Consider the following 18,585-nt stretch of genomic DNA (forward strand, 5'->3'; position numbering starts at 1 on the left):
TCCCTTCAATGATTCTTAGGAGTGATGAGCGGCGCCGACTCCGCTTCTCCCATCTGATCACATCTCACATGATGGGATTTCACTATTTTATTTTTTTTATAAAAACATCAACTAAAGGGAAAACATGAACTAAAGCTCCAAAAGATCACAGGAATCACAAAAAATATATCCAGGAGATAAGGGGAGCCTCAGGCCTCAGCCTCCTCCCCAGGCCTCGGCCTCAGCCTCCTACTCCCCAGGCCTCAGCCTTCCTCCTCCACCGGCCCCAGCCTCCTCTTCCTCCCCAGGCCTCAGCCCCCTCCTCCTCCTCCCCAGGCCTCAGCCTCCTCCTCCTCCCCAGGCCTCAGCCTCCTCTTCCTCCCCAGGCCTCAGCCTCCTCCTCCTCAGGCCTCAGCCTCCTCCCCAGGCCTCAGCCTCCTCCTCCTCCCCAGGCCTCAGCCTCCCTAGGCCTCAGCCTCCTCTGCCTCCCCAGGCCTCAGCCTCCTCCTCCTCCTCCCCAGGCCTCAGCCTCCTCCTCCCCAGGCCTCAGCCTCCTCCTCCCCAGGCCTCAGCCTCCTCCTCAGGGATTTTCCTCCCCAGGCCTCGGCCTCCCCCTCCTCAGGGATCCCCCCCCCCCTTCCCTCCTCAGGCCTCTGCCTTCTCCCCAGGCCTCGGCCTCCTCCTCCCTAGGGATTTCCCTCCCTCTGGTCTCTGCCTCCTCCTCCCCAGGGATTTCCCTCCCTCCCTCAGGCCTCTGCCTCCTCCTCCCCAGGGATTTCCCTCCCTCCCTCAGGCCTCTGCCTCCTCCTCCCCAGGGATTTCCCTCCCTCCCTCAGGTCTCTGCCTCCTCCTCCCCAGGGATTTCCCTCCCTCCCTCAGGTCTCTGCCTCCTCCTCCCCAGGGATTTCCCTCCCTCCCTCAGGTCTCTGCCTCCTCCTCCCCAGGGATTTCCCCCTCCTCAGGCCTCGGCCTCCTCCCCAGGGCTCCCCCCCCTCCTCCCCAGGCCTCGGCCTGCTCCCCAGTGCTCCCCCCCCAACCTCCTCCCCAGGCCTCGGCCTCCTCCCCAGGGCTCCCCCCTCTCCTCCCCAGGCCTCGGCCTCCTCCCCAGGGATTCCCCCCCCTCAGGCCTTGGCCTCCTCCTCCTCAGGCCTCGGCCCCCTCCCCCAGGCCTCGGCCCCCTCCTCAGGCCTCGGCCTCCTCCAGGGTCCCCTCAGGCTGAGCAGATGCTTTATCCTTCGCTTTTCGTAACCTCTCGGCATCAGTTATGGTCATTGGGTGCAATGGAAAAAATCCGGCAAGTCCTATAAGAGGAAAATGAGAGACATGAGGGGACAAATAATCACAGACTCCTCCATATATCAGGGTACATGAGAGGGCTCCTCCCTGAAAAGTAGGTTTGGTAGTGGGGTCTTTCATCTCCTTCCTGAGCCACTACAGATCAGCACAGGTGCTGCAGACAGCTATTCACTGAGCTTTATCACAAAGGTTACAGTTTACCACAAAGGTTACATTGTAACCTGTACAACCTTTGGTGATTGTTGTGTTGGGGGCTTCAAAATGTTACTTCTGTGTCCCTGTCTCTGACTGCGGTTTGCCTGGCTCTACGGAGATAATCTCACAAAGAGCTGTGGAAGAGAAGGGGGGAGCAACACAGCTATAACTGGGGAAGAGAAGAGGTGAGCACACAGCTATAACTGGGGAAGAGAAGAGGTGAGCACACAGCTATAACTGGAGAAGAGAAGAGGTGAGCACACAGCTATAACTGGGGAAGAGAAGGGGGGGAGCACACAGCTATAACTGGAGAAGAGAAGGGGGAGCACACAGCTATAACTGGGAATAGAAGGGGGAGCACACAGCTATAACTGGGGAAGAAAGAAAGAGGGGAGCACATAGCTATAACTGGGAATAGAAGGGGGAGCACACAGCTATAACTGGAGAAGAGAAGAGGTGAGCACACAGCTATAACTGGGGAAGAGAAGGGGGGGAGCACACAGCTATAACTGGAGAAGAGAAGGGGGAGCACACAGCTATAACTGGGAATAGAAGGGGGAGCACACAGCTATAACTGGGGAAGAGAAGAGGGGAGCACATAGCTATAACTGGGAATAGAAGGGGGAGCACACAGCTATAACTGGGAATAGAAGGGGGAGCACACAGCTATAACTGGGGAAGAGAAGGGGGAGCACACAGCTATAACTGGGAATAGAAGGGGGAGCACACAGCTATAACTGGAGAAGAGAAGAGGGAGCACACAGCTATAACTGGGGAAGAGAAGGGGGAGCACACAGCTATAACTGGGGAAGAGAAGGGGGAGCACACAGCTATAACTGGGGAAGAGAAGGGGGAGCACACAGCTATAACTGGGGAAGAGAAGGGGGAGCACACAGCTATAACTAAGGAAGAGAAGGGGGAGCACACAGCTATAACTGGGGAAGAGAAGGGGGAGCACACAGCTATAACTGGGGAAGAGAAGGGGGAGCACACAGCTATAACTGGGGAAGAGAAGGGGGAGCACACAGCTATAACTGGGGAAGAGAAGGGGGAGCACACAGCTATAACTAAGGAAGAGAAGGGGGAGCACACAGCTATAACTGGGGAAGAGAAGGGGGAGCACACAGCTATAAACTGGGAATAGAAGGGGGAGCACACAGCTATAATTGGGGAAGAGAAGGGGGAGCACACAGCTATAACTGGGAATAGAAGGGGGAGCACACAGCTATAACTGGGGAAGAGAAGGGGGAGCACACAGCTATAACTGGGGAAGAGAAGGGGGAGCACACAGCTATAACTGGGGAAGAGAAGAGGGGAGCACACAGCTATAACTGGGGAAGAGAAGAGGGGAGCACACAGCTATAACTGGGGAAGAGAAGAGGGGAGCACACAGCTATAACTGGGGAAGAGAAGGGGAGCACACAGCTATAACTGGAGAAGAGAAGAGGTGAGCACACAGCTATAACTGGGGAAGAGAAGGGGGAGCACACAGCTATAACTGGGGAAGAGAAGGGGGAGCACACAGCTATAACTGGAGAAGAGAAGAGGGGAGCACACAGCTATAACTGGGGAAGAGAAGGGGGAGCACACAGCTATAACTGGGGAAGAGAAGAGGGGAGCACACAGCTATAACTGGGGAAGAGAAGGGGGAGCACAAAGCTATAACTGGGGAAGAGAAGAGGGAGCACACAGCTATAACTGGGGAAGAGAAGAGGGAGCACACAGCTATAACTGGGGAAGAGAAGAGGTGAGCACACAGCTATAACTGGGGAAGAGAAGGGGGAGCACACAGCTATAATTGGGGAAGAGAAGGGGGGAGCACACAGCTATAACTGGGGAAGAGAAGAGGTGAGCACACAGCTATAACTGGGGAAGAGAAGGGGGAGCACACAGCTATAACTGGGGAAGAGAAGGGGGGAGCACACAGCTATAACTGGAGAAGAGAAGAGGGGAGCACACAGCTATAACTGGGGAAGAGAAGGGGGAGCACACAGCTATAACTGGGGAAGAGAAGGGGGAGCACACAGCTATAACTGGGAATAGAAGGGGGAGCACACAGCTATAACTGGGGAAGAGAAGGGGAGCACACAGCTATAACTGGGGAAGAGAAGAGGGGAGCACACAGCTATAACTGGGGAAGAGAAGGGGGAGCACACAGCTATAATTGGGGAAGAGAAGGGGGAGCACACAGCTATAACTGGGGAAGAGAAGGGGGAGCACACAGCTATAATTGGGGAAGAGAAGAGGGGAGCACACAGCTATAACTGGGGAATAGAAGGGGGAGCACACAGCTATAACTGGAGAAGAGAAGAGGGAGCACACAGCTATAACTGGGGAAGAGAAGAGGGGAGCACACAGCTATAACTGGGGAAGAGAAGGGGGAGCACACAGCTATAACTGGAGAAGAGAAGGGGGAGCACACAGCTATAACTGGGGAAGAGAAGGGGGGAGCACACAGCTATAATTGGGGAAGAGAAGGGGGAGCACACAGCTATAACTGGGGAAGAGAAGGGGGAGCACACAGCTATAACTGGGGAAGAGAAGAGGGGGAGCACACAGCTATAACTGGGGAAGAGAAGGGGGGAGCACACAGCTATAACTGGGAATAGAAGGGGGGGGAGCACACAGCTATAACTGGGGAAGAGAAGGGGGAGCACACAGCTATAACTGGGAATAGAAGGGGGGAGCACACAGCTATAACTGGGGAAGATAAGAGGGGAGCACACAGCTATAACTGGGAATAGAAGGGGGAGCACACAGCTGGGAAGAGAAGGGGGAGCACACAGCTATAACTGGGGAAGAGAAGAGGGGAGCACACAGCTATAACTGGGGAAGAGAAGAGGGGAGCACACAGCTATAACTGGGGAAGAGAAGAGGGGAGCACACAGCTATAACTGGGGAAGAGAAGAGGGAGCACACAGCTATAACTGGGAATAGAAGGGGGGGAGCACACAGCTATAACTGGGGAAGAGAAGGGGGAGCACACAGCTATAACTGGGGAAGAGAAGAGGGGAGCACCCAGCTATAACTGGGAATAGAAGGGGGGGGAGCACACAGCTATAACTGGGGAAGAGAAGGGGGAGCACACAGCTATAACTGGGGAAGAGAAGAGGGGAGCACACAGCTATAACTGGGGAAGAGAAGAGGGGAGCACACAGCTATAACTGGGGAAGAGAAGAGGGAGCACACAGCTATAACTGGGAATAGAAGGGGGGAGCACACAGCTATAACTGGGGAAGAGAAGGGGGAGCACACAGCTATAACTGGGGAAGAGAAGGGGGAGCACACAGCTATAACTGGGGAAGAGAAGAGGAGAGCACACAGCTATAACTGGGGAAGAGAAGGGGGAGCACACAGCTATAACTGGGGAAGAGAAGGGGGAGCACACAGCTATAACTGGGGAAGAGAAGAGGGGAGCACCCAGCTATAACTGGGAATAGAAGGGGGGGAGCACACAGCTATAACTGGGGAAGAGAAGGGGGAGCACACAGCTATAACTGGGGAAGAGAAGGGGGGAGCACACAGCTATAACTGGGGAAGAGAAGGGGGGAGCACACAGCTATAACTGGGGAAGAGAAGGGGGAGCACACAGCTATAACTGGGGAAGAGAAGGGGGAGCACACAGCTATAACAGGGGAAGAGAAGGGGGAGCACACAGCTATAACTGGGAAGAGAAGGGGGAGCACACAGCTATAACTGGGGAAGAGAAGGGGGGAGCACACAGCTATAACTGGGGAAGAGAAGGGGGAGCACACAGCTATAACTGGGGAAGAGAAGAGGGGAGCACACAGCTATAACTGGGAATAGAAGGGGGGGAGCACACAGCTGTAACTGGGGAAGATAAGAGGGGAGCACACAGCTATAACTGGGAATAGAAGGGGGAGCACACAGCTATAACTGGGGAAGAGAAGAGGGGAGCACACAGCTATAACTGGGAATAGAAGGGGGAGCACACAGCTATAACTGGGAATAGAAGGGGGAGCACACAGCTATAACTGGGGAATAGAAGGGGGGGAGCACACAGCTATAACTGGGGAAGAGAAGAGGGGAGCACACAGCTATAACTGGGAATAGAAAGGGGAGCACACAGCTATAACTGGGAATAGAAGGGGGAGCACACAGCTATAACTGGGGAATAGAAGGGGGGGAGCACACAGCTATAACTGGGAATAGAAGGGGGAGCACACAGCTATAACTGGGAATAGAAAGGGGAGCACACAGCTATAACTGGGAATAGAAGGGGGAGCACACAGCTATAACTGGGAATAGAAAGGGGAGCACACAGCTATAACTGGGAATAGAAGGGGGAGCACACAGCTATAACTGGGAATAGAAGGGGGGAGCACACAGCTATAACTGGGGAAGAGAAGAGGGAGCACACAGCTATAACTGGGAATAGAAGGGGGAGCACACAGCTATAACTGGGAATAGAAGGGGGGGAGCACACAGCTATAACTGGGAATAGAAGGGGGGAGCACACAGCTATAACTGGGGAATAGAAGGGGGAGCACACAGCTATAACTGGGAATAGAAGGGGGGGAGCACACAGCTATAACTGGGAATAGAAGGGGGGAGCACACAGCTATAACTGGGAATAGAAGGGGGGGAGCACACAGCTATAACTGGGAATAGAAGGGGGAGCACACAGCTATAACTGGGAATAGAAGGGGGAGCACACAGCTATAACTGGGAATAGAAGGGGGAGCACACAGCTATAACTGGGAATAGAAGGGGGAGCACACAGCTATAACTGGGAATAGAAGGGGGAGCACACAGCTATAACTGGGAATAGAAGGGGGAGCACACAGCTATAACTGGGAATAGAAGGGGGGGAGCACACAGCTATAACTGGGAATAGAAGGGGGGAGCACACAGCTATAACTGGGGAATAGAAGGGGGGAGCACACAGCTATAACTGGGAATAGAAGGGGGGGGAGCACACAGCTATAACTGGGGAATAGAAGGGGGGAGCACACAGCTATGACATGGGGAGACAAGCTACACCCCTACTTATAGAAGACAGGCTCCACCTCCACATACAGATGTTGTAGTCACCTAGTATCTTGGCGACAGGTTTAGTCACGTGCGCCCCACAGGCGATCCAGTACTTGATCCGATCCAGGTTGAGGCTGACCAGCTTCTCATTATACACATTGGGTAGGGGGTCGTACGTTCCGAGCTTATCCAGATGCTTCCCGTCCCGTGCCCGCTTATTATGGGCAGCGACAATACGATAAAAAGGTCTATTAGTGCAGCCACCGACCGCCATTCTGATCACCACGTAACCGCCATGGTAACGCTTCAGGATCTGCTGAGCTGGTAAAGAAAGATCAGAATCATCAGAGGATTGTGGGGTTCAGGCCTTTCCCCCCCCTCACACATCAGAGGATTGTGGGGCGGGCGCTCTGCTGTCTACGGAGGGGGCGGGCGCTCTGCTGTCTACGGAGGGGGCGGGCGCTCTGCTGTCTACGGAGGGGGCGGGCGCTCTATTATCTATGGGGGGCGGGCGCTCTATTATCTATGGGGGGCGGGCGCTCTATTATCTATGGGGGGCGGGCGCTCTATTATCTATGGGGGGCGAGCGTTCTATTATCTATGGGGGGGCGGGCGCTCTATTATCTATGGGGGGGCGGGCCTTCTATTATCTATAGGGGGCGGGCCTTCTATTATCTATGGGGGGGCGGGCCTTCTATTATCTATAGGGGGCGGGCCTTCTATTATCTATGGGGGGGGCGGGCCTTCTATTATCTATAGGGGGCGGGCCTTCTATTATCTAGGAGACTTGATAGGACACAATCAGCACTTTTCTATCTTTCTGTCGTCCCTCAGCAGCAAAATGTGGGGGGGGGGGGGGGGGGGGGGGTCTCCGCTCCTGTGAGCTAAATAGGACCGGATTTTTTTAAATGTTAAATTAGACAAAACTACAGGCGCCTCCCCCCTTAGGCTATAAAATGGCCCACTTACACCAGGACAGTGACTTTTTTCTGTACTGACGTGAGCATGGACGCTCCTGAGGCTGTCCCTTTTCCCACACATTCAGCCGTTAGGGACGATCCTGTGCAGAGGCTCTGAGGTGAGGCGCCATCTTGCTGGAGCCAGGAAGCTGCAGGTCTGGAGTTCGGCGGCTTGTGTGTCACTTCCGGTGAAGCGCCATTTTGCCAGAGTCCAGAAGTCATAAGGCCGGAGATAACTTCGGCTTGCACGTCACTTCCGGTGGGGTCACTGGAAGTTTTTTCTTTGGGCTGCGGCGGTAGTAGGAATTGGGGCTTGCAGGAGAGATATTTTTCTCCCTGCGCTCAGGGGAAATTTCTTCTAGATTTATAACAATTGCATGTATAGTTATATTAGTGTTTTCTATACAGCTATAATTCTGTGACCTGGAAGTGGGCGGAGCTTAGGGTTTTGGCGCAATTGTAGCTTCTATTTATACCCTCCTCTACCCTGGTTCTGTCTCTGTACTACTTTTTGTGGTGTTCGCTTGCATTCGTTTGCTAGCCTGTGTCATCTCTATTAATGTATGTCTTTCATAGGTCCTATTACTTTTTTTTGCCTTTATACTTGATAATTGATTTTTTTTAATATATAATATCTTCTTAGATGTCCTCTATGGAATCCGGAGGGTCTGGCGGATGTAGAGAGCCACATGGAAAGTCTATCCATAAGCGTAGACATTTAGAATGTACATCTTGTAAAGAACCACTGCTGGATGGATGGGATCCTATCTGCTCTGCTTGTCGTCACAGACGATCACCCAATCAAGAACATCCATGAAAGACATGTTTGTTTGGGTTAAGGAGTTTGTTTTTGGGTCTATTAAAGAGTTAAAGGATTTCTTGGCTGTTGCCCTTCCTGCAAGTAAGAGGCCTAGATGGGCGAGACTCCCACTATAGTGCATTCTGACGAGGAGTTTAGAGTTGTGGATGAGACTAAATCATCCACTTCAGAAGATGAAGAGGTCCAAGTAAAAAACGTATTTACCTGCTGAGAAATTTCCAAGATTTATTAAACTGTTCAGACAGAACATTCCCCTGCAGATCAGGGGGTGGCTCCAACCACTTGGAAAGGATCTGGGGTCTTTTCTGTGGATGATTTGCTCCTGGAGCTTATGAAGTCTGAATGGGTCAATCCTGAAAAAGCTCCAGTTTAACAGATGCTTTAAAACACTTTATTCTTTGGATCAGTCCAAGTCCAAAGAGTGGATCAATCCTCCTAAAGTTGATTTTGCAAAACTTTCCAAGAGAACCATTATTCCATCTGATGTCGGATCAAGTTTAAAGGATCCTATGGATTCGTATTGAGGTGATTGGGAGACGGTCCAATACTACAGCCTCCAATCAAAGTGCTGTAGGTTGTGCCTCTTTTGAGGTGATTAAAGCTATGAAAGCTTGGCTTTCTAGAGTACAAGATGAGGGCGTTCGCAGGGAGGAGATTCTAAGATCCTTTAAGTATATCAACTTTGGGTGGACAACCTATAAGATGAGAACAAGTGAAATTGTCTGCCCAGAATATGTCCCTCTCCTCTGGATAAGACCCTGGTTGGGGACAACCACTCCAAGTACATTCTATGTAACCTGGAATATAGTCCTGGGAAATTATTGGGCCCTGAATTGGACACTATTATGGAGGAACTCTCTAACAAGAAGGGGAAGAATCTCCCCTTGTCTGATAAATCCTTTCGAGGGCAACGTGACCGTTCTCCAGAGATCCAGACATAATAGAAATCCTGGACATGGCAGAGGATCTGTTAGAAGAGGTTCCTCCAGAGTCAGAAATACCAAGAAGCCAGAATTCTGTCTCAGACAGCATGCCGGTAGGCGGCCGTCCCAATTACTTTCTCCCAATCTGGCAGAGCTTAATAACAGATGTTTGGCTTCTAAACATCATAAGGAGAGGTTATTCTCTCCCTCTCATATCTCAGCCTCCACAAAGGTTTCGGACATCTTCCATTCTCAAATCCCCAAAGCAGGATTTTTTGGAGCGCCAATACTGGATCTTATTGCAAATGCTGCTGTAGAACCCGTTCCTCTAGCCGAGAAAGGCCAAAGGAATGTATTCTCCTGTATTTCTTGTGCCCAAGCCGAGGGGGAAATGGAGACTTCTAATAGATCTCAGATATCTGAACAGATTCATTGTAAAGAAAAGGTTTTGAATGGAAACAATACGATCTGTCAAGTCGATTCTACAGAAAGACGACTACATGGCGTCCTTTGATCTCAAGAACGCATACTTCCATATACCCATTTTCCAAAACCACAGAAAATTCCTGCGGATTGCAGTTTTCATCAGGGATGTTCTTCACCATCTCCAATTTTGTGTTCTTCTTTCTTTACAAAGGGGGTCTCTTCCATGATGGTGGTCCTCAGGGTTCATGGACTCAGAATAATCCCCTATTTAGATGACTGGCTTATACTAGCCAGGTCACAGGAGGAACTCCATCTTCACACCAGCCTGACTTTACTTCGCAGGCTAGGATGGGTGATACATTTAGAAAAATCTCAACTAACCCCAGACAAGGTAATGACCATTCTGGGATTCTGCCTAGATTCCCACAACATGAAGCTTTATCTATCTCCAGCAATGAAGGACAGGATATCCAAGGGATATCCATTCTCACAAGGCATCTTTGAGGACTCACGAGATTCTTAGGTCTCCTATCCTCCTCAGCAGGAGCTGTCCCGTAGGCACAGGAGACCACTACAAGCAGAGATTCTACAAGCCTGGGATATCCTCCCTAGACTCTCTTCTGAGACTCTCTCTCTGAGTTGGTGGGCTGTTCCCCAGGACGGGATGTCACTTCTGGAACCACACTGGTTAGGAAGGAGGTAGGGAAGAAAGGCGGATGGAAAATGGAATCTAGAAGAACTTCTTTCCTCCAGTATTAAGGAGATAAGAGCGGTCTAGTATGTGCTTCTTCATGTCGCCCCCTTCTTCTGGGAGAAGCCGTCATGGAGGGAACAGACAACATGTCAGCAGTTTATTATATAAACAAACAGGAAGGAACAAGATCTGTTCTGTTACTTGAAGAAGTAGCGAGGATCTTCTGTTTGGCAGAGACAAGGATACTTCATTATCTGCTGTCCACATTAAGGGGTCCAGAATGTCATTGCAGACCGCTTGAGTAGAGATTTGACAGTACCTGGAGAATGAACTCGGAATCAAGAAGTATTCCTTCAGCTTGTGGATCTCTGGCGTCTTCCAGAAATAGATCTGATGTCCACAAGAGCCAATCACAAGACAGATTCTGCTCCCTTTATCCGGCAGACAAGCCTTCTTGGATAGATGCCATGACAATTCCTTGGAGAACCAACCTGGCTAACATGTTTCTGTCAACTTCCATGATACCCAGGGTATTGATGAAGATCAGACAGGATCAGGCCTCAGTGATTGCCATCATTCCGTTCTGGCTAGGGATGTCCCGATACCATTTTTTAAGACCGAGTACGAGTACTGATACTTTAATTCTAGTACTCGCCGATACCAAGTACGAGTACTTATATTTTAAAGGGAATCTGCTGCTGCTGGGGTGACGCGGCTTCTGGCGCTGTTTACCGTATGATATGTGGGTCCTTGTTGTGTACAATGGAGGCGGCTGCTGTAGTATGTGCCAAGATTTCTCTCTTCTCCATTGGACAGAACAGGGAATTTGCATAGTCGGTGGGACCGATGATCACATGGTGACTCTGCTGTAAGATTGTCTTTAATAGTAGGTAGTATCCCCATGCAGACATTAGCAGCAGCAGCCCCCCCCCCCATAGACAGCAGGGCCCCCCTTTAGACCACAGCCCCCCCTATAGACAGCAGGGCCCCCCTTTAGACAGCAGCAGGCCCCCCCCCCCGTTTAGACAGCAGCAGGCCCCCCCATCCCCGTTTAGACAGCAGCAGCAGGGCCCCCCCCCAGTTTAGACAGCAGCAGGGCCCCCCCTTTAGACAGCAGCAGCAGGCCCCCCCCTTTAGACAGCAGCAGCAGGCCCCCCCCTTTAGACAGCAGCAGGGCCCCCCCCCCCTTTAGACAGCAGCAGGGCCCCCCCTGTTTAGACATTAGTAGCAGCCCCCTCCTTGCAGGCAGCTCACCTCCTCTGTCAGGTGCTGGTGCTCCCGCTCTGCTGTCCCGTTCTCCTGTCCTCCGGTCCGTATCGTGTCGTCCTATAGAGGAGCATGTGACATACACGTCACTCTGCGTCCTCCGTAGCGTTACGCTGGGCACAGGGGAGGAGTCGGAGTGACGTGTGTGTCACATGCTCCTCCATGGAACACTATGATGCGGACGGGAGGATGGCAGAACGGGGCAGCAGAGCGGCACCAGGTATCGGGACATTAAACGAGTCCCCGATACAATGCAAATGGCTAGTATCGGCACCGATACCAGTATCGGGACATCCCTAGTTCTGGCCCAAGAGATCCAGGTTCTCCCAACTCATTCAGATGAGCAGAGGAATTTATTGGAGACCCCCAAGCAGAACCTGGTGTCTAAGGGGCCCACAGCTCTGCCACAACCTCCGAATATTCAGCCGGACAGCATGAAGGTTTATAGGTCCTTATTGAAAGACGTAGGGTTTTCAGAGCGTATACTTCAGACGCTATCTAACTCTAGGAGTGAGGCGATGCCAGGATTAGAAGAATTTTCACAGATGGTGTGCTACCAAGATCACAAAAACAACCAAACCCACACCTAGAACTACTTCCAGGTGGGGGTACAAAACCCCTTTATAGCGCACCCTCCCTTAAAACTTCACTTTTATTTGATTATATTTTAAAATGTGCATTCTGGTGAGGAAAGATATACCGACACCCCTGATGACGTGACACCACGTGAAACATGTTGGGGAGGCAGGTTATTACGGTTTTAATAACAGCAGCATCCTCACTTATACATAGGAGTGAGCTTAAGTTGTGGGTTTTTAACCTAGTTTTTTCCTCACCAGAATTCACATTTTAAAATATAATCAAATAAAAGTGACGTTTTAAGGGAGAGTGCGCTATAAAGGGGTTTTGTACCCCCACCTGAAAGGACCGTATTTTTCGGCAAATACCTGCGGCCATCAACGGCTGGGACCCGCGGCTAATACAGGACATCAACAATCGCGGAGATGCCCTGTATTAACTCTTCAGACGCGGTGATCAAACCTGACCGCCGCGTCTGAAGCGAAAATAACACTAACATGGCTGCTCAGTCGGGCTGTTCGGGACCGCCGCAGTGAAATTGCAGCGTCCCTAACAGCTTACAGGACACCAGGAGGGACCTTACCTGCCTCCTCGGTGTCTGCTCCGTGCCGGGATCCCCTGCATGGCCGGCGCTCTCCTTCATCGTCATCACATTGTTGGAGAGCGTGGGTTCCGGAGAAGAAGACGTCCAGAGCATTGGGGACACCACAGGGACGCGGCGACAGCGATGGAGCGACATCAAGGGCAGCGGTGACGGGTCCGGAGCGGCGGGGACACGCGAGTATTATCTCCTATACCAGTGGTCTTCAACCTGCGGACCTCCAGATGTTGCAAAACTACAACTCCCAGCATGCCCGGACAGCCGCTGTCGGGGCATGCTGGGAGTTGTAGTTTTGAAACATCTGCAGGTCTGCAGGTTGAAGATCACTGTTGGGTTCAGAATCTTTTTTTTCTAGATTTTGGACCTTTAACCCCTTAAGGACTCAGGGTTTTTCAGTTTTTGTACTTTCGTTTTTTCCTCCTTACCTTTTAAAAATCATAACCCTTTAAATTTTCCACCTAAAAATTCATATTATGGCTTATTTTTTGCTCCACCAATTCTACTTTGCAGTGACATCAGTCATTTTACCCAAAAATGCACGGCGAAACGGAAAAAAAAATCATTGTGCGACAAAATTGAAGAAAAAACGCAGTTTTGTAACTTTTGGGGGCTTCCGTTTCTACGCAGTGCATATTTCAGTAAAAATGACACCTTATTATTCTGTAGGTCCATACGATTATAATGATCCCCGACTTATATAGGAGATTTTCTCGTACTTCTGGAAAAAATCATAACTACATGCAGGAAAATTTATACGCTTAAAAATGTCATCTTCTGACCCCTATAACTTTTTTATTTTTCCACGTACAGGGCGGTATGAGGGCTCATTTTTTGCGCCGTGATCTGAAGTTTTTATCGGTACGATTTTTGTTTTGATCAGACTTTTTGATCACTTTTTATTCATTTTTTAATGGTATAAAAAGTGACCAAAAATACGCTTTTTTGGAGTTTGGAATTTTTTTGCGTGTACGCCATTGACCGTGCGGTTTAATCAATTATATATTTTTATAGTTCGGACATTTACGCACGCGGCGATACTACATATGTTTATTTTTATTTTTTTTACACTGTTTTATTTTTTGTTATGGGAAAAGGGGGGTGATTCAAACTTTTATTAGGGAAGGGGTTAAATGACCTTTATTAACACTTTTTTTTTGCAGTGTTATAGGTCCCATAGGGACCTATAACACTGCACACACTGATCTCATATACTGATCATTGTTATCCCATAGGGACCTATAACACTGCACACACTGATCTCTTATACTGATCATTATTATCCCATAGGAGACTATAACACTGCACACACTGATCTCTTATAATGATCATTGTTATCCCATAGGGACCTATAACACTGCACACACTGATCTCTTATACTGATCATTATTATCCCATAGGGACCTATAACACTGCACACACTGATCTCTTATACTGATCATTGTTATCTCATAGGAGACTATAACACTGCACACACTGATCTCTTATACTGATCATTGTTATCCCATAGGGACCTATAACACTACACACACTGATCTCTTATACTGATCATTATTATCCCATAGGGACCTATAACACTGCACACACTGATCTCTTATACTGATCATTGTTATCCCATAGGGACCTATAACACTGCACACACTGATCTCTTATACTGATCATTATCCCATAGGAACCTATAACACTGCACACACTGATCTCTTATACTGATCATTATTATCCCATAGGGACCTATAACACTGCACACACTGATCATTGTTATCCCATAGGAACCTATAACACTGCACACACTGATCTCTTATACTGATCATTATTATCCCATAGGAGACTAACACTGCACACACTGATCTCTTATACTGATCATTATTATCCCATAGGAGACTATAACACTGCACACACTGATCTCTTATACTGATCATTATTATCCCATAGGGACCTATAACACTGCACACACTGATCTCTTATACTGACCATTGTTATCCCATAGGAACCTATAACACTGCACACACTGATCTCTTATACTGATCATTATTATCCCATAGGGACCTATAACACTGCACACACTGATCATTGTTATCCCATAGGAACCTATAACACTGCACACACTGATCTCTTATACTGATCATTATTATCCCATAGGAGACTAACACTGCACACACTGATCTCTTATACTGATCATTATTATCCCATAGGAGACTATAACACTGCACACACTGATCTCTTATACTGATCATTATTATCCCATAGGGACCTATAACACTGCACACACTGATCTCTTATACTGACCATTGTTATCCCATAGGGACCTATAACACTGCACACACTGATCTCTTATACTGATCATTATTATCCCATAGGGACCTATAACACTGCACACACTGATCTCTTATACTGATCATTATCCCATAGGAACCTATAACACTGCGCACACTGATCTCTTATACTGATCATTATTATCCCATAGGGACCTATAACACTGCGCACACTGATCTCTTATACTGATCATTATTATCCCATAGGAGACTGTAACACTGCACACACTGATCTCTTATACTGATCATTATTATCCCATAGGAGACTGTAACACTGCACACACTGATCTCTTATACTGATCATTGTTATCCCATAGGGACCTATAACACTACACACACTGATCTCTTATACTGATCATTATTATCCCATAGGGACCTATAACACTGCGCACACTGATCTCTTATACTGATCATTATTATCCCATAGGGACCTATAACACTGCGCACACTGATCTCTTATACTGATCATTATTATCCCATAGGAGACTGTAACACTGCACACACTGATCTCTTATACTGATCATTATTATCCCATAGGAGACTGTAACACTGCACACACTGATCTCTTATACTGATCATTGTTATCCCATAGGGACCTATAACACTACACACACTGATCTCTTATACTGATCATTATTATCCCATAGGGACCTATAACACTGCACACACTGATCTCTTATACTGATCATTGTTATCCCATAGGGACCTATAACACTGCACACACTGATCTCTTATACTGATCATTATCCCATAGGAACCTATAACACTGCACACACTGATCTCTTATACTGATCATTATTATCCCATAGGGACCTATAACACTGCACACACTGATCTCTTATACTGACCATTGTTATCCCATAGGAACCTATAACACTGCACACACTGATCTCTTATACTGATCATTATTATCCCATAGGGACCTATAACAATGCGCACACTGATCTCTTATACTGATCATTATTATCCCATAGAAGACTATAACACTGCACAAACTGATCTCTTATACTGATCATTATTATCCCATAGGAGACTGTAACACTGCACACACTGATCTCTTATACTGATCATTATTATCCCATAGGGACCTATAACACTGCACACACTGATCTCTTATACTGATCATTGTTATCCCATAGGAGACTATAACACTGCACACACTGATCTCTTATACTGATCATTGTTATCCCATAGGGACCTATAACACTACACACACTGATCTCTTATACTGATCATTATTATCCCATAGGGACCTATAACACTGCACACACTGATCTCTTATACTGATCATTGTTATCCCATAGGGACCTATAACACTGCACACACTGATCTCTTATACTGATCATTATCCCATAGGAACCTATAACACTGCACACACTGATCTCTTATACTGATCATTATTATCCCATAGGAGACTGTAACACTGCACACACTGATCTCTTATACTGATCATTATTATCCCATAGGGACCTATAACACTGCACACACTGATCTCTTATACTGATCATTATTATCCCATAGGAGACTATAACACTGCACACACTGATCTCTTATACTGATCATTATTATCCCATAGGGACCTATAACACTGCACAAACTGATCTCTTATACTGATCATTATTATCCCATAGGGACCTATAACACTGCACATACTGATCTCTTATACTGATCATTATTATCCCATAGGAGACTATAACACTGCACACACTGATCTCTTATACTGATCATTGTTATCCCATAGGAACCTATAACACTGCACACACTGGTCTCTTATACTGATCATTATTATCCCATAGGGACCTATAACACTGCACATACTGATCTCTTATACTGATCATTATTATCCCATAGGGACCTATAACACTGCACATACTGATCTCTTATACTGATCATTATTATCCCATATGAGACTATAACACTGCACACACTGATCTCTTATACTGATCATTATTATCCCATAGGAGACTGTAACACTGCACACACTGATCTCTTATACTGATCATTATTATCCCATAGGGACCTATAACACTGCACACACTGATCTCTTATACTGATCATTATTATCCCATAGGAGACTATAACACTGCACACACTGATCTCTTATACTGATCATTATTATCCCATAGGGACCTATAACACTGCACAAACTGATCTCTTATACTGATCATTATTATCCCATAGGGACCTATAACACTGCACATACTGATCTCTTATACTGATCATTATTATCCCATAGGAGACTATAACACTGCACACACTGATCTCTTATACTGATCATTATTATCCCATAGGAGACTGTAACACTGCACACACTGATCTCTTATACTGATCATTGTTATCCCATAGGGACCTATAACACTACACACACTGATCTCTTATACTGATCATTATTATCCCATAGGGACCTATAACACTGCACACACTGATCTCTTATACTGATCATTGTTATCCCATAGGGACCTATAACACTGCACACACTGATCTCTTATACTGATCATTATTATCCCATAGGGACCTATAACACTGCACACACTGATCATTGTTATCCCATAGGAACCTATAACACTGCACACACTGATCTCTTATACTGATCATTATTATCCCATAGGAGACTAACACTGCACACACTGATCTCTTATACTGATCATTATTATCCCATAGGAGACTATAACACTGCACACACTGATCTCTTATACTGATCATTATTATCCCATAGGGACCTATAACACTGCACACACTGATCTCTTATACTGACCATTGTTATCCCATAGGAACTTATAACACTGCACACACTGATCTCTTATACTGATCATTATTATCCCATAGGGACCTATAACAATGCGCACACTGATCTCTTATACTGATCATTATTATCCCATAGAAGACTATAACACTGCACAAACTGATCTCTTATACTGATCATTATTATCCCATAGGAGACTGTAACACTGCACACACTGATCTCTTATACTGATCATTATTATCCCATAGGGACCTATAACACTGCACACACTGATCTCTTATACTGATCATTGTTATCCCATAGGAGACTATAACACTGCACACACTGATCTCTTATACTGATCATTGTTATCCCATAGGGACCTATAACACTACACACACTGATCTCTTATACTGATCATTATTATCCCATAGGGACCTATAACACTGCACACACTGATCTCTTATACTGATCATTGTTATCCCATAGGGACCTATAACACTGCACACACTGATCTCTTATACTGATCATTATCCCATAGGAACCTATAACACTGCACACACTGATCTCTTATACTGATCATTATTATCCCATAGGAGACTGTAACACTGCACACACTGATCTCTTATACTGATCATTATTATCCCATAGGGACCTATAACACTGCACACACTGATCTCTTATACTGATCATTATTATCCCATAGGAGACTATAACACTGCACACACTGATCTCTTATACTGATCATTATTATCCCATAGGGACCTATAACACTGCACAAACTGATCTCTTATACTGATCATTATTATCCCATAGGGACC

General features: G+C 47.5%; 1 protein-coding gene across 2 annotated transcripts in view; it reads right to left on the reverse strand.

Annotated features, from left to right (window-relative positions):
- Positions 1-1,126: 1,126 nt before the first annotated feature.
- Positions 1,127-18,585, reverse strand: part of MRPS16 (mitochondrial ribosomal protein S16) — a 31,723-nt gene continuing 14,264 nt past the window's right edge. For both annotated transcript variants that reach the window (XM_056553619.1, XM_056553620.1), the window contains exons 3-4: positions 6,526-6,786; positions 1,127-1,280 (exon numbers count right to left, since the gene is read on the reverse strand). In XM_056553619.1, the coding sequence (XP_056409594.1) occupies positions 1,162-1,280; positions 6,526-6,786 (380 nt within the window). In that variant the 3' untranslated portion in view covers positions 1,127-1,161. The remainder of the gene's footprint in view (positions 1,281-6,525; positions 6,787-18,585) is intronic.

The sequence above is a fragment of the Hyla sarda genome, unplaced genomic scaffold (genome assembly GCF_029499605.1).
Source record: "Hyla sarda isolate aHylSar1 unplaced genomic scaffold, aHylSar1.hap1 scaffold_342, whole genome shotgun sequence".
In the NCBI taxonomy this organism is placed as follows: domain Eukaryota; kingdom Metazoa; phylum Chordata; class Amphibia; order Anura; family Hylidae; genus Hyla; species Hyla sarda.